This window comes from Hyperoodon ampullatus, assembly GCF_949752795.1.
Source record: "Hyperoodon ampullatus genome assembly, chromosome: 13".
Classification (NCBI taxonomy): Eukaryota; Metazoa; Chordata; class Mammalia; order Artiodactyla; family Ziphiidae; genus Hyperoodon; species Hyperoodon ampullatus.
Genome location: NC_136926.1, coordinates 11044201 through 11068067, shown reverse-complemented (window position 1 = coordinate 11068067; position 23867 = coordinate 11044201). Strand labels below are relative to the sequence as shown.

At 47.1% G+C, this 23867-nt stretch overlaps 1 protein-coding gene across 1 annotated transcript in view; it reads left to right on the top strand.

Annotated features, from left to right (window-relative positions):
• Nucleotides 1-5235: 5235 nt before the first annotated feature.
• The window catches only part of SRRM4 (serine/arginine repetitive matrix 4), a gene marked incomplete at both ends in the record, with an annotated part of 164466 nt that continues 145834 nt past the window's right edge, over nucleotides 5236-23867 (top strand). The window contains one exon of the mRNA XM_079717056.1: nucleotides 5236-5366. Within this exon, the coding sequence (XP_079573182.1) occupies nucleotides 5236-5366 (131 nt within the window). The remainder of the gene's footprint in view (nucleotides 5367-23867) is intronic.

Below are 23867 nucleotides of genomic sequence, written 5' to 3'. Positions count from 1 at the left end.
GGGTCCCAAGGAACCTTACTTTGATAAATAATGATATAGTATCATTGGCTTTTAAAATTGGGCAGAATAATGGCAGTGCTCTCATTTCATTTCATGGAGCATATTCCTCCATCACTAACTGTTCCATTTCTCCTCCATTCTTCCATCATAACTATGTTCTCTGGTCTTCAGCCTCTTTTTAGTGTGTACCCAACTCTTTCAATATGTGGTCTTTGCACACACTGAATCCTCTTACCACTCTGAAACTCAGTTTCCAAATCTGCAAAATTCAGACAATGATAGTTCCTTTCCCATAGAGTTGTTGAGAAGGATTAAATGAGATAATGCTTTTTTAAAATTGAAGTATATAGTTGATTTTCGATATTGTGTTAGTTTCTGGTGTACAGCAAAGTGATTCAGTTATATATATGTACAATAATTCAGTTATATATATATATAATATATAGATTACATATAATATATATAAATATATTAATTATATTTATGATGTAATTAAGATGTTATGGAAAACCCCAAACAAACTTTTTGGCCAACCCAATAATATTATATATATATATATATATATATATATATATATATATATATATATATATATAGTCTTTTGCATTCTCTTCCATTATGGTTTATTACAGGATATTGAATATGGTTCCCTGTGCTGTACAGTAGGACCTTGTTGTTTATCTATTTTATTTATAGTAGTTTGTATCAGTTAGTCCCAACCTCCTAATTTATCCCTCTCCCCCTTCCCCCTTTGGTAACCATAAGTTTGTTTTCTATGTCTGTGAGTCTGTTTCTGTTTTGTAAATAAGTTCATTTGTATCATATTTTAGATTCCACATATGAGTGATATTATATTTGTCTTTCTCTTTCTGACTTGCTTCACTTAGTGTGATAATCTCTAGGTCCATCCATGTTGCTGCAAATGGCATTATTTCATTATTTTTTATGGCTGAGTAGTATTCCATTATATATATATACCACATCTTCTTTATCCATTTATCTGTTGATGGACATTGAGGTTGTTTCCATGTCTTGGCTATTGTAAATAGTGCTGCTATGAACATTGGGGTGCATGTGTCTTTTCAAAGTACAGTTTTCTCTGTATATATGCCCAGGAGTGGGATTGCTGGATCATATGGCAACTCTGTTTTTAATTTTTTGAGGAACCTCCATAATGTTTTCCATAGTGGCTGCACCAATTTACATTCCCACCAACAGTGTAGGAGGATTCCCTTTTCTCCACACTGTCTCCAGAATTTATTATTTGTAGACTTTTTAATGATGGCCATTCTGATTGGTGTGAGGTGACACCTCATTGTAGTTCTGATTTGCATTTCTCTCATAATTAGCGACGTTGAGCATCTTTTCATGTGTCTGTTGGCCATCTGGATGTCTTCTTTGGAGAAATGTCTATTTAGGTCTCTGCCCTAAATGAGATAAGGTTTATCAAAGGTTTAGCACAAATGGTGACTAGAACATAGAACATAGTAACACTTAGTTGATAAGTGCAGTTATTATTATCTGAGACAGCAATGAGTGTATTTGTCTTATAGACTCTTGGGAACTGTGCAACCAGGGAAGGAGGACTCCTGGTTTATCCATGTTGGTCCAAGGACATTTGGAGCAGTTTATATCAATATTCTAGAAGAGAAATGGATATTAAACAGAGAAGGTGGGATTCAGATTAAACATAAAGTAGAACTTTCAAGAAGTGAGGATTAGTAAGCCCTGAGTAGTAGAATCATTTTTTCTCCTTAAAAGTCTGTATGAAAAAATACAGAATCTTGTAATTTGAATAGTTTAGCATGATCCTGTTTAAGGGCACAAAGACAGATGAATTGGTCTCATTATCATATTTCCCATTATCTCAGTAATTATTTGAATCATTCACTGTTCACTGGACTTTTGGAAATGGGTACAGACTGTCAAGTACCCTGGTGTCCCTTGATGATGGTGGATAATGATTAGCCATATTATACTCAGAGAATTTATGGACAGAGAGAGTAAGGGGTTCACCTCAATAACACAGACATGTTAGTGAGGTGGGATTTGAACTGCCTCAGGAGGAGGGGCAGCTGTTTCTCTGAGCTGGTGGTGCTACCTTTTTGCATCATCAGAGAGAAGGACGTATAAGAATCTCTTTAGCTCCTGCTGTAGAGTACCTGGGTTTGCAAATCCTGGAATCCCTTCTCCCTGGTCTCCCTTTTTCTAATGAAAGAACAGTGCCATTCAGGTAAAGAAGTACTCTCTAGACTTGGCCAGCAAATTGATTTTAATTGGAATGCCAACTCCAACCACTTAGTGGTGGCTATCTAAAGAATGTGTTGAGAAGGATTCTGAGGTCTTGTCTCAGAAAGAGTGCTGACACCGGCATAGCACAGAGGATAGGCAGTGATTGTGCCACATGCTTGTATTCATTAACCAGCATACTGTAAGGTCTCAGCATGGTGACTGATTGCACCTGGTAAAACAGAGAGCAATATCCTATGGGAATGAGAACAAGAAGGTTATGCGTTGATAAAGTGATGGAGGAACTGGAGTTTGAGTCGCATTGGAGAAGCCAGACCTAAAGTCCATTTACACACATGGTATTTGATTTTTATAGAATTTCATATGACTGATGAAGAGACCGAGGCACAGACAAGTGAAGTCACTCTTCCAAGATCACACAATTAGGAAATAGCCGAGCTGAGATTTGAACACAGGCAGGCAGTCTGGCTTCGAGGTCCTGAATTTATCACCCAAGACTCCCAACTTAGAAATCTAAACACTGTGTGCTTCTCAGTATGTGGCTCCTTTGGTATCTGACAAGTTTTCACAGTGTGCCACCCTGGGGTGCCTGGTATCCCAAGATCCCCTATCCACCACGAAAAACCAGAAACTGTATTTTGTACAGACTTCCTCTGCTCTTATAGAATCACCTTGGGCAAGTCACTTGACCATCCTACACCTCAACTTCCTCACCTTTAAAATGCAGTAACAACAGCTTCCCCTCCCACCCTACCTGGCTGCTATTCAGGTTCAAAAGAGACAATATTGTGCAAATGGGAACTTTATCAACATTCTAAGAACTTAGAACAGGAACACGCTGGGAAATGTTGATTGATCTGGTGGAGGTAGGATCCCATCTACCTCTCCCCTGAATGTGACTCAATTCAGACTGCCAATGTCAGACTAAGGATGGTGTCAAATATCCCGGGCTGCTTAAAGAGCCAGTTCTCAATGGCATTTCAAATGACAGCAACTTCAGGGTGGGAAACAGTGCCTGAGAGTGATCGGAGAGTGGGGAATTGGGGGCAGGAGGGAGAGAAGGGAACACATCTGGGCCTAGCCTCCACTTTCCTTTACCTCCAAGCTCCCCAGCCCTTACCTCCACCTGCTGGCAGGGCAACCCACATCAAGAAGCCAGCAAATGCATCTCTAGTTGTTGACCAGAAGGGGTCACTGAAGAGCGAGCAATGCTCTCAGGCGCTCACACAAGCAGGCACGCAAATATCCAAATACCCAAAAATCCAAATATAGATGCACTTCTGGAAGGATGCTCGGTTACTCCAGCGTTCTCTCTGCCTTCCTCCTCCCCTTTCTCTCCTATTCCCCTCCTGTTGCCTTTCAGAGAATTTCGGAAGTTCACATTGGTGCCCTGGTCCCTTTGGTCCCCATCGCTATCACCATCAGCAAGAAGTTTATTCCCACTGTGGCCAAGACCCAGTGCCAGGCGCTGGGAGGCCTTTAAGACTTGGCGAAGCCTCCTTCCAGGAATGCGAAGTCTGGGGAGTGGGAGTAGCAACTCTGCTGAGATTAAAGGACTCCAAGGGAGAGATGGGCTGAGGGGGGTCCCGTGTCTCTTTTCCTTAATGAAAACCCTGGGCGTGAAGGAGAGAAATTCTGCCCAGACCCTCTGCGTCTAGGTTTTATTGTGATTCTGAACTTCCACTTTCTGGGATTAGGGCTGGACTGGGAAGGGGTAGCAGATGGGGAGACAGACAGAAGAGTATCCCCCTATAATCCTCCGGTGTCCCCCTCAAAACCCACCCCCCAGAGCTTTCCTTTCCAAAACGGACTCCTCTCCCGAGACAAGCTGCCTTAAGGAAAAGTGGCTGCAGCAGAGTTCCGCAGGAGTGGATGGGGTGGGGTGGGGTGTGGGCGCTCTTGCCTTTGGATGGATTTGGCAGCAGCACGTTGGACTGGCTGGCAGTGAGGCACAAAAGAGATAGCCCTTGGAGCCGCGTGCACAGATGCAGCGCTGCACCCCTCTGCGGGCGGGGCCGGCTCGGCAGATGGCGAGAGGCCGAACTGTTGACGGATGGTCCATCAAACGGCACTTTCTGGGTGGTGGGGATCTCGCAGCACCCAGGCGCAAAGAGGAATTCCGAAGACGCCCCCCGTCCGCTTGCTGCCGTAGACAGGCCCTCCCAGAAGTGAGGCGGTGGCGGAGGGGCGGGGCAGGTTGGCGGGGGCGGATAGATTTAAGTTTTTTTCTCCCTTGATAGAGGATCTTCTTCAAGACTCGCGAAGGGGTTGGGAAGGGAGGCGGCGCTCCCAGAGAGCACGCAAGAGAGGGTAGGGGGAAGGCCCGCGGCGGAGGGGGAGGCGAGGGGGCTGGGAAGCAGGAGCTCACGCCCGGTTCCGTTCGGGGCGCCGCGAGTGCTTTTCTCAGGGGTCAGCGCTGCAACTCCGTAGCCGCGGGGCCCCGGTGACAGGCGCGCGCCCCGCCCTTTCTCCTCCCTCGACCTGCGGGCTTTTGTTATGCAGATGGCGGCTGGAGGCTGAGGAGGAGGAGGGAGTTGGCGGGGTGGAGGAGAGGCGGAGAGGGGGGAGGAAAGTGCAGCTCGCGCGACCGGCCTCCTTTTCCAACGTCACATTGTGAGAGAGACAAAACCCGGGCGCTGCGGGGCTCACACGCGCACGCACACACGGACGACCCCGTCGCCTCTTCTCTCCGGCGCTGCCGAGAAAGCCAGCGCAACGTTCCCTTCCTGGGGCGCGGAGGCTCCGCAAGCTCAGAGCGCAGCCCAGAGCCGACCCAGAAGGCGGAGAGAACCGGCGGACAAGCCTTCTTCCTCCCCTGCCGGCCCGGGCTGAGGCGCCCATCCCCCGCCCTGAACCCCTGTCTCTCCCACCCCACCCCTCTGGGCCTCACACGGACAGAGAGCGGGGCCGGGTGTGCCCCCGTTCGGAAGCCTCGTTTCAGCACTTCGGACAGCGCCCGGGAGCCCCGGGCCCTTTTGGTTGGCCATGGCGAGCGTGCAACAAGGAGAGAAACAGCTTTTTGAGAAGTTCTGGCGAGGAACCTTTAAAGCCGTGGCCACCCCGCGTCCCGAGAGCATCATTGTCGCCAGTATCACGGCCCGCAAGCCGCTGCCAAGGTAATGACCTCCTGCTTAAGAGGGGAGACCCTGATGGTCCCCCTTTCTGGCCTGTGCCCCAGAGCCCTGCGGGGTGGAGGCAGGCAGCTGGGCCAGAGCGCCTGTCTTTCCTCGTCACTACTCTATCTCCCACTGGAACATGGGAGAACGAATTGCTTGTGCGAGGTGGCAGCTGGTGGGAAGGGACGGAGAGTCTTTAAGGGGAGCAACGCTCAACCGGCTGACCTGGCAGCTGCTGTTTGAAAGGTTTTGCTGTCTTTAGGTGGGCGGTGGAGGTGGGAGATGACGGAGAAACTTTTCTTGGTATCCCAGGGCTCCGAGGACAGGGGGTGAAGGAATGGTGGATTTGAGGCAGTTAGGGGTGTTGTCCAAGAAGAGATGAGGATTGAACTAGCTCAAGCCTTGTTCAGAGGCAGCGGCACATTTCCATGCTCCGCTCAGAAACTAGTGAGCTCTGACTGTTTTGACAAAAGCCCATATGCTGTTCCCTCAAATACACCCTAAACAGCACCCTCCTCCACACCTTCCTGGCGGCGGCTGCTGCTGAATTATCTGGTCTCCAGCAAGCAGAACCAGGAGTCTGAGCTCAAGAGTCAGGGAGGAGCCTTCCAAGATCTTGAAGATGGTCTCAGAAGAGTTTTATTTGGTTTTTCAAAAAGAATCTGATTGCTTTGAACTCAGGCATAAGAACCGATCCTTGGGTGGTGGTATCGAAATAGTGTGATAGAGAGGGGACGAGGGAAGAAATGAAAGAAAGGCAGAAAGAAGGAGAGGAAGATGTGGGGTGAAACTGAGAGGAGGTTGGGGGGAACAGAAGCATTCCAATACAGAGAAACCCAATTGTTTTCGTAAATCATTCAATTTAGAGGAGTTCGAGAACGAAGGGAAGAAGGCTGTGCCCTCCGTCAGGGAAAATCAAGGCTGAATGAAAACTCTTCTTTTGCTGGTGTTGGATGAGTGGTTGGGTGGGAGAAAAAGAAAGAAGTGGACCAGGGGGAGACCACTTGGAGGATTTATTAATCCTGGCAGGCTACATTAGGGAGTAGATTGAAAACATGTCTGGGAAAGTGCTTTGGACAGAATGCCTGTTGTGGCACAGCTGCATCTGAACTTTCCAGTGGGTGTGGGGTGGAGGACCGATGGGGGAGTTATATTTTAAGAATCAAACTCAGACTGGAGAACTTTTCATAGTCTGATAGAGACCTGGCTCATACAGGTCTTTAGAAAAACGGGCACCCCATGTTGGGAATGGCTGGACTAGAAACATGACCAGCCAGCAGGATGTAGCAGGCTGCAAGCGGCGGCAGCAGCAGCCAGTATTTGTGGCTGGGATGAGGGGACATCCTCTGACACAGGCTGGAGAAGGGGAACAGTAACACCAAATGCCACCAAAAGCTGATGTTGCTCTGCTTGGAAGGAGGTTCTTTGTAGAGAGCTTTGACATCAGTGGTTTTATCTTCCTGGGTTTCTGCCATCCCTTCCACCTTCGGAGTGCACCTCCTGTTGGCAAATCAGGTGCTGCGTTGGCCAAAGAATATGCCCTTGTAGAAGGGACTAGAGGAAATTTCATTGGAAACTAGAAGTGTGGCAGTTGGTCCTGAGTATTCCATGTATTTCAGGGGTGCAGGGAGAGGAGAGCGGATTCCTGGTGGTATTTTAATTCAGATAAGCATACCTGATGGCCACCTGGCTTGGTAACTTCACCTTTTGCCTGTCAGTCTGTTACTGCCATGCCTTTTTTCCTGGTCATACTCTCAGTCATAGGAATTGCTCACAAGGTCTCCCACCCCACCTGCTTCTGCAGCAGCTTTGTGCAAATCCTGATTTAATCCATATGGGACTCTTATAATAGCCAACCATCCCCACCCAGGCATCACTTCACTCCTGGTGTCTTTTAACGTCCTGAGTCTCCTTCCCCCTGAAAACCACTCCCGAGGTGAAAGTCTGAGCATTTAGTCCCTAATTTATGTCGTGCTGAAAGGATCCTCTTTAATACTTCTGTAACAGGCGTGGCCTCTCTGTAGCATAGATTCCAGTTTGTGTTTAAGTCTTCAGGAGGGGCTGGGTTGGAGTTGTCTTTTAACAGACTGGCTGTAAAGCCTGAAACATCCACATTTTCATGCACGCCAGCCACATCCAGCGATGGTCAATTTCTACCTCCTTTTTAAGGTTCTATGCTTTACTTAAGGGTGAAAGTACCATGTTTCTAAAGCCGAGTTCTTAGGAAGGAAAGGGACAGAGGCATGAGCTTAGCATCAGCTGGGCCCCAGCAGCTTCCTCTACAGGCAGTCTGGGGACTTGGTCTCATCAGAAATGTTGTCTAGTTCCATGAATGAGGCCCAGCTCACAGTCAGCGGATCTGCCCAAGTAGCTGTCTACAGGGAGATGGGGGAGGGGGAGGGTGAACCACCAGCCGGTCCTGTTGGTTACACACTTAATATTTGTTTCTGGATGAGGGCTTCTACCCCCTGAGTGAACTTCCCCAGGATATTTTAAGTCTGTTTCTGACGATAATTTAGTACCGGGATAGAAGCTTACATTCAGTTCGTTGATTTCATAGCAATATGCATACATCATACAACCTTACTCCAAGCAAAGCATCCCCTGGTCCCTCCCTCTCCCCCTCTGTGAGGCATACTTGATGAGGCAATATCTTTAAAATGTATCAAGTTGCGAGCAAATGTCTGACTCAAATGTCGGAACAGTGTAGCAGTGTGGGAGGCGGTGCTTAAGGGCTCAGAACCCCAATACCTGGTTCTACTGTTTAGCGGAGTGCCTTAGGCAAGTGGCTCTACCTTGCTGAGCCTGTTTTGTCAGCTTGAAAATAGAAACAGTAATCGTAGCTGTCTCAGGCAGTGAGTTAGGAGGACTGAGTCAGGTAAAGCACTTCCCACAGTGCGAGGGACAGTGATTGTTTAATACACACTGCCTCTAAAACAAACAGCTCAGAGCTACAATGGCCAAAGGAAATCTACAGTTCCTTCCAGTATTGTGTTTTCCCAGCTTACCCATTTCTCACCCTAATAATGCTGACCCTAAAAACTGTGAGATTTCAGCTCCTGACAGGCGACAGGACTGAGGTGGGGTGGGTGGGATGAGAGCAGGCCCATATTTTCCTCCCTAAGTTCCTATATTTCCTTCCCTGAGGGAAGGTTAGCTGCTTTGTGATCTGATGCTTTCAGTTAGGGGGTGGAGGGTTGGTGAAGAATTGTCTGGATTCAGAATGGGTTGGTACAACGTCCTTATGGAATATTGTTCTGTTTTGTATAGGGATGACCAAGCACTGCCAGTCTAGCCAAGGCTCAAATTCCTTGAAAACCATAGTTTTAATCCCTAGCCCATCAACTCTAGAGTGACTATAATTTGTAGTTCATATCAAGACTGAAGAGGGTTGCCTGGGGGTGGTTATTCCAGGATGGAAGCTCTAATGGGAACTATCCGAGGCAAATCTCACCCTGTACCAGCTGGAAGAGAGCCAGCATGAATCAATAAGATACTTGGAGTGTGCGAGACCCCCTCTTTTGTTCCTGCCAAAGAAGTATAGTTGTTTTCCTGGCATTAAGTAATTCTCTCTTTTTTTTTTTTTTTTTTTTTTTGCTGTACGCGGGCTTCTCACTGTTGTGGCTTCTCCTGTTGCGGAGCACAGGCTCCGGACGCGCAGGCTCAGCAGCCATGGCTCACGGGCCCAGCCGCTCCGCGGCATGTGGGATCTTCCCGGACCGGGGCACGAACCTGTGTCCCCTGAATCGGCAGGCGGATTCTCAACCACTGCGCCACCAGGGAAGCCCAGTAATTCTCTTTTTTAATTGCTTAGTCCAGAAAAGTTTTCACCTAAGAAGTTTAGGCTCAACGTGGGAAACCTAGTGTTGGAGGCCAACTCAAACTGTAATATTCAGATCAACAAAGAGTAGTTGAGGACTTAATGAACACGTAACTATCATTTGTAATTAGTATATCAGTTGTTTGTAGATACAGGAGTGTTTGTAAAGGGCTAGAGAGGTGGCCCCCTTAAGTAGACTCTGCATTGCCTTTACCATTCTTTGGGCAAGCTGTTAATTTTCTTCGAAAATCCTTTCCATGCAGAATAGTCCAGAAGCAGACTTCAGCCCAGTCCCTGTCTAAAGGATCATAAATTCCAAACTATTGGAGATTTTACTGCATAAAGGGAAAGATGGCCAAATGGTAAGGCCAGGAAAATGCCTCTGAACCACTTAATCCAAGTCTCCCCCTCGTGCCAAGAGATCAGTTAGCACATTTGCGCTGACTCTGTCTCTGGGAGCAGAGGGAGGGGCTGTTGGGAGGCGACGTCCTGTGGTTAAGAGCCAAGAGACGAGGGTCAGGGAAAATGCTTGCCCTGGCGATGAATGAACATTTTCTCTGGAAAGGGAGTGTTACTGTTTGGGTCAAACCTTTCTCCTTCTGAAAGGTGAAATTGGTTGAATGGTGTACAGGGTCAATGAGGGGATCGTTTCTGACGCTGCCGTGTTCTCTTGGCAACTGTGCTGTCTTAGAGACCCGAGCTGCGGTAGATGTTCAGTGAAAGTTGGATGCATTAATTGAACGAGTACACATGGTCCAAATCCAGCATCAGATTAGCCCTCTCCCAGCCCCACCCTGGTCCTGACAATCTGAGGATGCTGATCAGTGCAACCCGGGAGACTGGGAGACACACACACACACTGCAAATAGATTTGATCTGTCACTAGTGTCAGAATGAAACTCTCTAGATATAGATGTCTGTGTGGCTGGGTGAGTGAACATGTCGGCTTGTCCGGGGGCAGGAGGTTGAACTTAATGTCACTTGGAAGTGCTTTCCAGGCCCGTGTCAGTCTCCGTTAACTCCACCCCGACTCCAGGCCACCAAAATGGGGCCACGTCCCTAAAAGCCTAACTCCTATAAATGAGGATGGAAGCCTGGGTCAGGTGCCTTCTGCTCCATGGCACCTCAGTCATCCCACAGGGGCACAGTACATTTTTTAAAATATCCTTTCTTTCAGAGTGGCTGGACTTAACCTTCCTGCAAGGTGGAAGAGTTCGCAGGGGCTTAACAAAACTGGAGTTCTGTAATTGCTTGTTAGTAAGATTTTCTCTGAGGTGCAAGAGAATATTTCTGGGGTGGCAGAGGTAGAAAGGTGAAGAGCTTGGGCTCTGAAGTCAGATGGACCCAGGCTGACATTCTGCTGGGCTACTTCCTGGCTCTGCAGTCTGTTAGTCACTTCACCTCTCTACGCTTCAGTTTCCCCATCGGTGAAATATTCATCTCACGGAGTTGCAGTGAGATAATTCTCACTACAGTTGCCTAAAAGAGCCACTGGAGATTCGTACAGAGCTGTTTTAAAAATCCGACAGGACCTGAAGGCAAACTAATCGCAGGAAATGTTTCCTTTTACTGTTTACAGACGCTCACTGGCTCCATGGCTTTTGGCAAGCAACTTGACCTTCTCAATATCAGTTTCCTCATCCATAAAATGGGACTAATAATAGCAGCCACCTCCAAGAGCTGTTGGGAGGACTGAATGCACTAATACATGGAAAGCACTGTTTGGCACACAGTGAGGACTCCACCAGTGTTAGCTCTTACTATTAATAATAAATGATCGTTTTTATTGTTACTACGTGTCAGGCCCATCAGGGAGGAAAAGATGAATGAAATGCAATCTTTCCATTTGAGGGCCTCGGAATTTAGCAGCAAAGGGAGACATAGACAGGAGTGTGTATGACTGAGGCAGATCATCTTAAGTACTATAAATGTAGGTAGGAATAAAGAAAGGGGGATGTGGAAAACCAGAGGAAGAAGAGACCCTCAGGGACAGAGTCCCTTGCTTATTATACAGTAATCCTTAGTTATCTCATCCGTAAAATGGGAATGATTCTTTTTCTTCATCAGTTTTACCTACAAATGCAAGGAATGATCAGAACGAATACAGCCTTTATTCCCCATAGAGTCTCAAGAAAGAGCTTTCCTTTTCCCAGAAGAAAAAGCAGGTTAAACTCTGGAGGGGGCATTATCTGTGGGGGGTCCCAGTCAGTGCTAATGAAGGGAGGCTATGGAAAGGAACTGCCCTTAGAATATAAGTCTCCCAACTCCCCTGTCAGCGGCTTAAGGATACACACTCGGGCATGGGCTGTTAGGTTTCTTGTCCTTCATGGTCCAGCTCTGGCTAAAACAAAATCCAGTCTGCATCCCTCAAGCAGCCACCGACGCTGGGGGGAGCAGAGTGAGCCCATACATGTCAAAGAGAAAATAAACAACCAGGGAATGAATGTACAAAGAAGAAGCAGCTGCCTGTGGCTAAAAACCAAAGCTGTACTTCATTCATTCAACAATTTTCTTGAGCTCCTGCTTGGAACAGTGAACAGCATGAAGCCCCTGCTCTCATGGGGGAGAAAAATAATAACTGAAGAAACAAACAAATAATATAAGGTCAGGTGGTAGTAAGTGCTTTAAAAAAGAATGAAGGTGAGCAAAAGGCTAGAGGGTGAGGGCGGGGATGGCTTTGTTGGATGGAGTGGCCAGGGACCTGGAGAAGGGAGGGAGCCAGCCATGAGGATTACTGGGGGGAAAGTGTTTGAGGGAACAGCATGTGCAAAGGCCCTGAGGTGGAAGCATGCTTGATGTATTTGAGAAATAGCAAGGAAGTCAGTGTGGCTGGAGCAGAACGGGTGAGGGGGAGACTGACAGGAACTGACTCCCTAGACGTAGGCAGGAAACAGATAAAGCAGGGCCTTGTAAGACATCTAAGGACTTCCCAGGTCCTCAGCCCCTAGGCTGGGTGGATGGAGGGGGTCACAGGGGCGCTCCTGCCCTCTCAGTCCGGGTTCCTGGTCTGATCTGCTTCTCTTGGCTCCTCTCTCCCAACTCTAGTGCAACCAGGGATGACTTTGAACGGCAGAGTCAGAAGCTTAGCTGGGCCCCTCCATGCATTATGGACAAACATGAAATTTACACATCGCTCTGATTGTGATCAATCAGATTAGGAAATTGAAAAAGACACTGTTTAGACTTCCAAATAGCAGTGGCAAATCTTGTTCCCACGACGGTGAGGGTTTGGTGTATCTCTCATATCCATGGGTGCAAATCTATACTATCCCTCTCACCTCACAGCCCCCTTTGCCACACACCCTTGAAGCTACAGTCTGTGCTCGTGCGCTTTCTTTCTCTCTCTCTCTCTCTCTCTCTCTCTCTCTCTCCTTCCCTCCCCCATCTCCATTGGAGATTTTGCTGAGGGATCTCCCATATGCCACAGCCTGTATGTAGAGCTCCGAGAAATAAAACACAGAATTAAGATGTCATAGAGACAAAGCCAAACCAAATCCAGGAACAATGCCGAACCCTAAAACAGTCATTAAGTAATTCACGTCTGCATGTGTCTGTTGCAAACAAATATTAAGATCCTCTGGACGCAAATGTTTCTCATCAGGAGAATCCCTTAGTTGCCGAATTCCCTGGGCTTACATCCCGCTGACAGGTTCGCTGAGCAGAAACACCAGCAGATCACTGTTCTCTGGCTTCATTAAAAGTTAAGCTTAGGCAAGTGAGCTGGAATTTTACAAGACAGTTACCACTCCTACGGGAAGAGAGGTTCCATCTGGGCCTGACACGTGTGTATTCATAGTGTGTGTGCGCGCTCGCTCACGGTAGGAATGTGTGTGCCGAGCTCCTTACGTTATTATGTGCCAGCCCTGTGCTAAACACGTTTCATCTGTTGTCTGATTCCATCCTCACAGTAACTTTAGGAGAGAGGTATTTTTAAGACCCAATTTTACAGATGAGGAAACTGAGGCTCAGAGGGTAGAAGTGACCTGCTCATGGGAACATGGCTGGTGAGTCATAATTGTAATAAAAACCCAGAGCTCTTAACTGAGAAGTTTATAGTCTAGTACACTTTGCAGAAAAGGAAAAGCTGAGACCAGAGAGGTGAAGTGTGGCTTGTCCAAGGTCACATAGTTTGTAAGTATGAAACCAGGACCTGAAATCAGGTCTGCTCAGTGGCAAGTACTTTCTTCTCTACCTGCTGTACATCCTGTCACTGTGGTTTGGATTTTAAGGTCATGGGTGTTTTTGTGTTGTTTTAATCATCTTAGTTTACGTCCAGTCAGCTTAGGCAATTGCCATTGTTATAATCCCATCTCACACCACTGTCAGTAACACTGTCTTCCTCTGTCCTTACCCTTCTTACCCATCTCCATGTCGAGCTAGAAGAACCTCTTTGAAAAGTAATTCAGACCATATACACCCTCCTTACCCTCATCTAAAGCCCTGCATCACTGTCCTTTGGTTTGCAGAACTTTAGGCCTTGGTGACTCCCTGCCGTGGTACAGCCCCTGGCTACCTCCCCCAAGATCATTTCTAACTTTTTTTTTTTTTTTTGCGGTACGCGGGCCTCTCACTGTTGTGACCTCTCCCGTTGCGGAGCACAGGCTCTGGACGCGCAGGGCTCAGCGGCCATGGCTCACAGGCCCAGCTGCTCCGCAGCATGTGGGATCTTCCCGGACCGGGGCACGAACCCGCGTTTCCTGCACCGGCAGGCGGACTCTCAACCACTGCGCCACCAGGGAAGCCCCCAAGATCATTTCTAAAATGCTGCTCCTCTCTCCGTCTGCTCCAGCTGCATCCCGTTCCTCCTTTTAGCCACTCAAATTTTCCATGCCCTTCCTGCTGCCGGGCCTTTGCACATGATGCCAAGAAAGCTGTCCCTCTCCCTTGGTGTCTAATTTATACCTACTCCGCTTTCAGATCTCAACTCAAATGTCATCTCCTTAGGGAATCCTCCCACAGTGCTCTAGACTAGGTCACGCCTGGCATTACAGACTTTCTCATCACTGTAGTACCTCTCTTGGTTCTCAACACATTTGTAATTTTACATTGACTTACAGGATCATTGGTTAAAGCGTACCTCTTCTAATAGACGGAAAGCATCATGAGGATGCGGACTGTGTCAATTTGCTCGTTGGTTTACCTCTTTCACTTGATACATAGCAGGGGGCCAAGCAAATGTTGGTTGAATGCATGAATTGTAGCAATTTCACCTCATCAAATCATTCTTAGGCCTAATAGTCTGAACCACATGGAATTTCCAATATTCAAAAACAGCAGTGTTTCCTGTGATTCACAGGAGAACTCTTTGAACTACTGAGGGTGGATACCATGTCTGTCTCATTCCTTGCTGTGTCTCAGCACCTAGAACAGTGGCCCGTGGTTGGCCCATTTTCTTTAGATGTTTGTTGAATGAATGATTGAGGGTATGCAGATGTAAGTGCATGGTACAGATGAGGAAACTTAGAGACCTACAGACATACATTGTCAGAATTTGAGAGCTAAAGGGACCTTTAGGAGATTATCCAGTCTCCTCATTTTACATGTGGAGGATGGAAAGATATGTTTTATAATATTCATAATGTATCGGAACAACTGTACAGATATCATTTATAAATACACTTATATGAGGGCTTCATTCTCAAAACTTCTTACTGAGAGAGATAAGAGGTCAAAAGGTCTCTAGGGCCTGCTCATGTAGCTCGGCTCCTCATTTTTTTTTTTTTTTTTTTTTTCTTGCGGTACGCGGGCCTCTCACTGTTGTGGCCTCTCCCGCTGTGGAGCACAGGCTTCGGACGCGCAGGCTCAGTGGCCATGGCTCACGGGCCCAGCCGCTCCGCGGCATGTGGGATCTTCCCGGACCGGGGCACGAACCCGTGTCCCCTGCATCGGCAGGCGGACTCTCAACCACTGTGCCACCAGGGAAGCCCTCGGCTCCTCATTTTGCAGATAGGGAGACTGAGACCCACAAAAGGGGAAGGATTTGTCCAAGGCCCTTACGTAGCCTGAGTCAGCCTGGGTGAGCTCTGGGTTCGGTGAAGTGGTGTTTGCCCAACATCAGGGTTTGTGTGTGAGCTTCCCTGCTGTGATCAGGAGATCAGACACTGCTCTCTCTTGCCCCTGACCCCTTGCTGTAAGATATGGCATCGTGCCCCATGAAGACCTCTTGTGGCATATGCTGCCCAAAGCCTGGTCTGGGGATCCTGATGAGATGTCCATCTGTACTCAGCCTGGCTGTTCCTGGGATCATATTTCAGAGCTTTCAGCCACTAAGGAGGCTTTTCTTTGGCCAGCCGCCCTGTCCAGCCTCCCTTCCAAGGCCAAGTGGCAGGTGATTCTGGGGCCCAGACCACTCCCATAGAGGGTAGGTAGGCTCGGAGCAACTCTTTACCGTGTGGACAGTTTTTTCTAGCAGGAAACCATCACCACAATAGCACATCCCAGTGATCAGCTCCTTTAATGCCAGTGTCAGCTCACTGTGGCATTTAGTCAGCAGTCAGGACGGGAGGGCCAGAGGGGACATTTGAGGGACTCGAATACAGCCTCTTTATTTTATAGATGGGGAGACAGGGGCACAGAGAGTACCCAGGGCACTTTGTGGAGCATCAGAATGTTAATGCCCGAGGTATAGCTGACATACGGGCCACCTGCCACCCAGTTCTAAGACACCACACTGCTCAGAGTTCCTTGGAGAAGAAGGCAGAAAAATTAATGTATTGCCATTTTACAAATAGGACAGATGAGGCTCAGAGATATGAAATGACTTGCCAAAAGTCACACCATGAAATCGTGATACATTATTGTGGTGGTGATGGTGGTGGTGGTGCTGCTGCTGGTGGTGGTGGTGGTGGTGGTGGTTTAACTATTACTGTTGATCTCATTTGATTCTCACAACAGTTAAGTGCCAGTTTTGTGTCCATTTTGCAGAAGAAGAAACTGAGGCTCAAGGTCTTATAAAGACCCAGTATAAACCCCGGGTCTCTTGACTCCAAGTTCAGTGTCCCCATCCCACTGCAGACACAATGTGTGACCCCAGGAGCTTGTGCACTGAGCATGGATCCACCAGGCAAGGGGAGGAAAGGTATGACCACCTCCGGTCGTTGACCAGCCTGCATTGCCAGTGTTACCCCCATTAAAGCCCCCCTTCTTTCTCTACACTAAGTGTACCAACCTCACGCCTCATACAGCTGCCCCCTGTGTATGCTCCTTTTCCTAAGTGGAGACATCCCTTAGAGTGACATCCCTTTTAATGGCCAAGGGAGGAGGGAGACATTGGAGTAGGACCCCAAAACAGCAAGGGGGACTCAGAGCTCAGGAGCCTTAGGAAGAAATGTACCCCATCATTGCAGTGGCCTGATTGAGGGGAAACAGGCCCCAAACTACAGTGGGAGGAGCATGAGTCTGGAAACCTTCCTTCCATGGGAGAGGTTATGTGTGACCACACCGCTCCCCCAAGAAAGGACATCTTGCCACTAGGAGAGTTAGGGGTGGCCTTAAGAGTCTTTTCATCCCACCCTCCCTAACTTCCTTTTATGGAAGGAATCCAGCCCAGAATAGTTAAGTAACTTGCCTAAGGCCTCACAAGCAATTAACGCCAGAGACAGTGGGTTCCTTGTAGAGCATCAATGGGTTCCAGGGAAGAGAAAAAGAGCTAATATGATTGCCATCCACTGCCTGTACTCATCCACACCCCCAAAACACTGGCTGTTCCACCCCGGACCTATAGCATTTATGGCCCTTTAGCAAATCAACTCTCAAACTATCCCCAGTAGTAGTTTGAATGCAGGAACTGGGGACTGTGGTCCAAGTGCTCCTAGATGTTTTTGATGTTTTCCATCTTGTCGCTTGGGCTAGGTGCCGTCAGAGCCAGCTGATGTTTGCTGTCCCCACTCTGGTCCAAAAGACCCTGTTGCCTTCCCTCTCCGTGGAACTTCTGGGTGCTCAGCATACTCCTCCATCCACCCTGCTCATCCAGCCCTAAGGAAGGCATCACCTCCCATTCACCAAGCAAACACGGCTATGACACATGCCAAGGGAAAGGTGTTGCAAAGGATGAGTTCTGGCTCTGTGGTTGATAAGCTTGGGTTTGAATCCTATCCCACCATCTATTAGCTGTGTGATTTTGAGCAAGTCACTTTGCTACCCTGAGTGTCATCTGTATCAGGGTGACAAAAGTCTCTAACTTGAATAATTCCTGATTCCTGGTTTTACCTATTAGGAATGATTGCCCTTGGACATTAAGGCTCATATTCAAAAGAGAATCAGTTTGGTAGGGGGGAGGGCAAAAAGACACTGCAATTATACCCCTAAATCTCCGAGCTCATGGGTTCCATTCCCTATTATACAGGTAGAGAAAGAAAGCCTCAGAGAGGAAAAGGTACTTACCTGCCCAAAGTCAAATAGTGAATCAGAACCCAGGTCTCCTGACTCCCAGGGTTTACTTCTCTGCCTCAGTGACCTCATGAATGTCAGTGTTTCAACTTCTTCACCTGTCAAAGTTTTAATAATAGTTCCTAATCATAGTTTCTGAGTACTTAATATATGCCTGAGCAAAATGCTTTATCTGCAGTATATCACTTAATCCACTGAACCATTCTTTAAGGTAGTTAGATATTATGACAATTTCCATTTTGTAGATGGGAAAGTTACGGGTCAGAAAGGTAAGTAACTTGTCTAAGCTCACACAGCTAGGTGATGTCAGAGATGCGATTTGAATCCTGTGCTGGTAACTCTTACTAGCTCTTGTTGGGAATGCCTGCTCTGCCAATCTCCTGCTGTAGGAAGGAGAGATCAGAAAAATTAGGAGCACCGTAGGGAAACAAGGAAGTTCTTGACAAGCTGTTTACATTGCTCCATCCCAGTGCCACAGTGACGTGTGAGAGAGAACATAGTTCAAGACATGTGTCCACTAGTACTGCCCAGTTTTATTTTCGGGTGAACAAACTCACTGAAGGAGTTTGATGCTACATTTATGAGCAGCTTTCCTGGAAGCAAGTTTCCCCAGGGAAGGGAGGGAGAGAAACAAGGAGAATGAGTGTTTCTCGAGTGAGAAATTTGGGGCTTCTAATTGCAACACCTACCCCAAGCTGACCCGTTTAGGTGCATCTATTATGCAGTCATGGTCATTCTTCATAGGCACGGTACCTCACGCTTGCTACGAACTTGACCGACACATCCACCCATCCATCCATTAACTCATCATCTATTCCTCTATTCATTTATTTATCCATCCACTACGTAGTCACTCATCCATCCATCCATCCATCCATCTACCCTACATCCATCCACTGATCAAGGAACCATTCGTTTATTCATTATTTCATCCATCCCTTCATCTGTTCTCCAGCTATTTGTTCCTTCATCCTTTTTCCAGCTATTTTCTTCTCCCATCCATCCATCCATTCATTCAACCAACCAATCAATCAACCAACCAACCAACATTTATTGAGCATCTACTTTGTGCCTTTCTTTACCAATTCCCTATATTTATGGTAAAGTAAGGTTTATTAATTTCATTTAACAGATGATAAGAAATGGCAGCTCAGATCATTTATTTTCTAAGACCTTACAGGCATAAAGCCTGGTTGAACTTGTTCTCCCAATCTTAGTTCTTTGTAAGACACCTAAAACATTGTAGTGCCAAGGAATTTAGGCACTTTAGGTTTGTTGGTTTTTCTCTGAGTCCTTTTGCTATTGAGATTTAAATGATTGTACTTATTCATTCTTGTCAGAAACAAAGAATCACAATTGCTATGATCCTTTGTTAAAACTTGTGCAAGGGGATTTCACATCTGAAATCCCTTCTGATTATCCATTCATACCTTCACCCAGCACTGAGCTTCTAATATATGCAAAGCATAGTAATGAATAAAGATATCTCAAGTTGCTTACATCCTAGTAGGAGAGACATGTCTATTAATAACTAGCAATTAGCAGGCATGGCAGGAGTTAATTTTATTGAAAAGAGAGTTAAAGTCTGAACAGGTAAAGCGACTGGCCAAAGATCAGCGAGTTAGTTGTAATGCCGTGCAATTTTAGATATTGCCTGCTTATAAACTAAGCTCTATGCTGAGCCATTTGTAGATGTCACTTCACTGAATTCACCCCCCAATCCTATGCAATAGAAAGCATTGTCCCCATCTTGTTGATGGTGGAAGTGAGACTTAGAGGCTTTAAGCAACTTGGCCAAGGTTACCACCTTCCAAGGGTCAGAGTTAGGGTTATAACCCAGATGTACTTGCTGCCACAGTCTTCTCTCTTACCCAGCTCTTTCTTCCCCATAGGCAAGATATGGGGAATGTCACTGGTGAGGCCTAGCTGTTCTCCTGCTTTCAAGTTTCTAGATGATCACTTCAGTGGAAACTTACCCAAAGACTAGGCTCCAGCAGAGAGGGAAGGGACTGCCCAGCAGTGAGGCTGACCTCTTGGGGCTGGGTGAGGGGTTGCCTGGGGGTAGTGATGGTCCTTTTTCACATGGGGCAATTACTCAGAAGGAGAGTCCGCCAGTGGGAAGTGCCTTTCATGCCAGAAGTGCTCTTCCCAACAAGAGGATTATCGAACCGTCCATGAAGAGGGACAACCCTTCAAGAGAAGGACACAAGAGATATTGGTAGTTAACCATGTGTTTTCTTGCCCAGAGCTAAACCCAAACATGGCAATGCAGAGGATCACAAGTGGAATCATTGGTGTTGAGGAAGGGCATGGGAGAATAGATATTTGTTAAGCACAAGGACGTCCCATTTCCTTGCACTAAACTTGTGGGGTGATTAAAAACAGCTTTACATTGTAAGAACACGGGTCCAGAGAGGTTATTTTACTTGCCCAAGGTTGCCCAGCTTGACCACCAATTCACACATATTACCATGGAGACAGCCATCGTTTCTGCCCACATGGGACTTTTCTGGTCTTACAGACCTCTCCCTCCTCCCCTCCCCTCTCCTCTCCACTCCGCAGCAGAGGGAATCTCTTTCTGCTCTGGAGAAATCTTTATTCCTTTGTGTTTCTTCAGGACCCTCTCCTTAAGTCCGTAAATCCTCTTCCCCTAAAGGCTTTGACTTTTCCAAAAAGCAAAAGCTAAAAACACTCTCATATTCTTCCTGTGTTCAGCCCTGCCTGACACATGCCACCCCCGAGGCAAGGAGGGGAGAACCCATGATCTGCTTAAATGGTGAAAAAGAAAAGGGGAAAATACAGGGAGAAAAAAACCATGTAGGTCAGGATCTCAAAACAGTATCCCATTTCCATGCAGCATTTCCTTTAAGTTTTTGAGGTGGGTACTATTAATTCATCTCCAATTAACAGATGAGGAAGCTGAAGTTCAGAAAGATTATATGACTTCTCCAAGGTCACACAGCTAGGAAGTGGCTCCAGGATTCAAACCCAAGCTTGTAAGACCCCAGTAGTCAAGATTTTAACCACTATGTTCTACTAACGCACTACCTATGAGAAAATAATATCAAAATTGTCCAGAGATGAGAACTGACTTGCCCAAGATCATTCAACAGGTCAGCAGAATGGGAGCCAGATTTGCTGATCAGAGGCACATCAGTCAATACATACATATAATGGGCGCCACCTGCATGCATCTGGGCCTGTGCCCATGTAGTTCAGTCTCTAAGGAGGTTACACTCAAGACCCAAGAGTAAAGTTCAGAGAGGAGAGAGATATTCATTAGAGTGTCAGCTAAACTACAGACCTATGCAACTGAGTGAGGTAAGGGCAGGATGGCCAAAAAAAAGTTCCATAGAGAACGTCAACAGCTTCAATCAATTAGTAGTATGTGCCCGAATCACTGTGCTGAGAAGGCTTCTGGGGCTACGTCTGAGATGAGTAACAAAGAATGCTTTGATTCATTAGTGATGTCTGTCCTTGGTGCAAGAAAGGAAGGTGGCAGTATGCATGCTATATATTTATCTTTCCCAGGAAGGGACTGCTACAGCTTTGGGAAGGATTAGATCAAGTAGTATCCTTGCTGTTGATGCTATGCTTTTTACATTCATTGTTTCAGTTGATGTTCATCACAAAACACCCCCTCCCCTCATTATACAGATAAGAAAACAGAACCTCACAAAGGGAAGGTCACTTGCCCAAGGCTAAAGAAGCTAGACCGTGGCTAACCAGCTCTGATAACTACTGTTAAATACATAAACCATTAGGTTGATGAATAGAAATGTCAGTAGAAGAGCAATTCCGGAACCTGTTAGTTAGTGCGTGAATGTATATATCTGGCCAGAGGGCTTTGTCTTGTTTGTCTCCATATACCCAGCCACTAGCACAGGACCCAGGACACAACTGATACCGAATCCATATTTACTTAGAGCTGTGAACAGGCATTGTGTTATATACCCCGGGAGAGGTGTTTAGAGAGCGAAGAGATTTGGCTGCGCTTGTAATGGGAAAGTATCTAGTTCAGTGCTTGGCACAATACTTAGACAATAAGTATTCGTTGAAATCAGTGAGTTCTAGAGGAGTTGGCTACCGGGTGAGATTCAGAAGACAAGACAATCTGGATGGAGACAGGGCTCAAGGACCAGCCTGCCCACTGCTGATCCACAGTATGCCAGGCTAAGCAGACACATTTCACCATCTCCTCAGGCAAGTCAGGGAGCTGAAGCAGGGCAAGGAGGAGAAGGGCTGTCCTGCACCAGGGGAGCCATTTCTGGCTTTGTGTTCTCCCAGCAGGGTGCTGGGAGGCTGCAGGAGCCAGATCTGCTGCTCAGGCTCTGGAACTCGGAGCCAGGGCGATGGAGGCCAGCTTCCTCTGGCCTGGAGCACCTGAGTTGCTGTGCAGCAAGGCAGGGTTGGGGAGGCAGCAGGGAGGGCCGGCCTCAGGGATGCCAGTCTTCTGCCGCCACATCTTTTCCCAGCTGTGTCCAGCCTCTGTTCAGTTTGGGGGTGATTTATCATCAGAATTGGCATACTGCATTCTTAAAAGAGTTTCAGATTATGAAAGCACCATGCGATGGGTCGAATTATTTTTTTCCATTTCACAGAAGAAAAAACTGAGACTAATAGAGTTATCTGTAAAAATAATAACAGTGTGAGTCAGACATTATACTAAGCATTTCGTATATACTGACTCCTTAGAGCTTCACAGTGCCCTAGGAGATGGGAAATATTCTTATCTCTATTTCGCAGAAGAGGAAACTGAGATTCAGGGAGGTCAGAACTTCACCAAACCCAGTCCTACCTGATTCCAGAGCCCACGCACTTAGCCTCCATGCTGTACGGACTCCTTGTCAATCAATTAATCAGCCTATTAATGAATAATTTGCATTTACATAGTGTTTTACACTTTTCAAATACTTTATGTATCTTTGTGCCTTTGAGCTGTGCTCTAGTGCTTTAATATTGTAAGGTAGGTGGAGCTGGTATCCTTTTTCTTCACATCCTTTGACACATCAAAAATGGTGCCGGGAGTTTGGAAGGTACTTTCTGCTCCGCTCGGACTGTACTTTGTACAGTATGTGTGATGTGTGATGGTTTGAATAGCACAGCCAAGTAACCCCAGCATGGTACTCTATTTCACTACCCCAAGCCTCAATTTTATCATCTCTAAACTGGGGGAAGTAACTTTCTTCCAAGGTTACTGTGAGCATTGGAGATGATAAATTAGAAAAGAGCCGAGCACATCCGGCACGCCAAAGAAGCCCCCAGATGCACACCTGGGAGTCTGCCATTTTATAGCAGTGAGCAGATACTTCTCTTGCTGGTTCTCTTTAAGGACGGGAGTGAACAACTGGGAGGTGACCTGCGGGAGTTGGCGTGGTCACCTGTAGCTAAGGAGGAGCACCACTTATTCCTAGGATCCTCTCCTCACCCCTGCACAGCTGGTCACGGGAAAGGAAGGGACTTGGACCCAGGAGCCATGGAATCTCCAATATATTTAACTCCAGTGGACCCTGTGTTTCCAGTGACTGGTCCTGTATTAAAGTCCATAGTGGTGTTGGTCACCGTTTGGGCAAAGCCAGACCAGAGCTTTAGCCGGGATTGGGTTAAACTGTTTCTAGGTGCGAGAGACATCTCTGGGAAAAGAGAGGCAAAGAGAACACAGAAAGTACACTTACCATTGGAACCTAGATTTTGTGATGACAACTCATCTAGCCATGGACAGTCCTATCCTTGGGCTGTTCTGAGTTTTCTCAAGAAACAGCTAGAGGGGCTTCCCTGGTGGCGCAGTGGTTAAGAATCCGCCTGCCAAGGCAGGGGACACGGGTTCGAGCCCTGGTCGGGGAAGATCCCACATGCCGCGGAGCAGCTAAGCCCATGTGCCACAACTACTGAGCCTGCGCTCTAGAGCCCGCGAGCCACAACACTGAGCCCTCATGCAACAACTATTGAAGCCTGCGCACCTAGAGCCCATGCTCTGCGACAAGAGAAGCCACCGCAATAAGAAGCCTGCGCACCGCAACGAAAAGTAGCCCCCGCTCACCGCAACTAGAGAAAGCCCGCGTGCAGCAACGAAGACCCAACACAGCCAAAAATAAATAAAAATTAAAAAAAAAAAGAAACAGCTAGAGATGAAGACATTCTGCCAGAACCTAACCTAAGTGGAAGCTTAGCAACTCTCCTTAGTCATGGGGCTGTTTGCCCAGTGGGGGAACCTGGGAGGCAGTGCCGCTGGGGAGACGGGGACTTCCTTTCACATCTCATGTTCTTTCTTAGGAATCCCTCAGACCACTGGA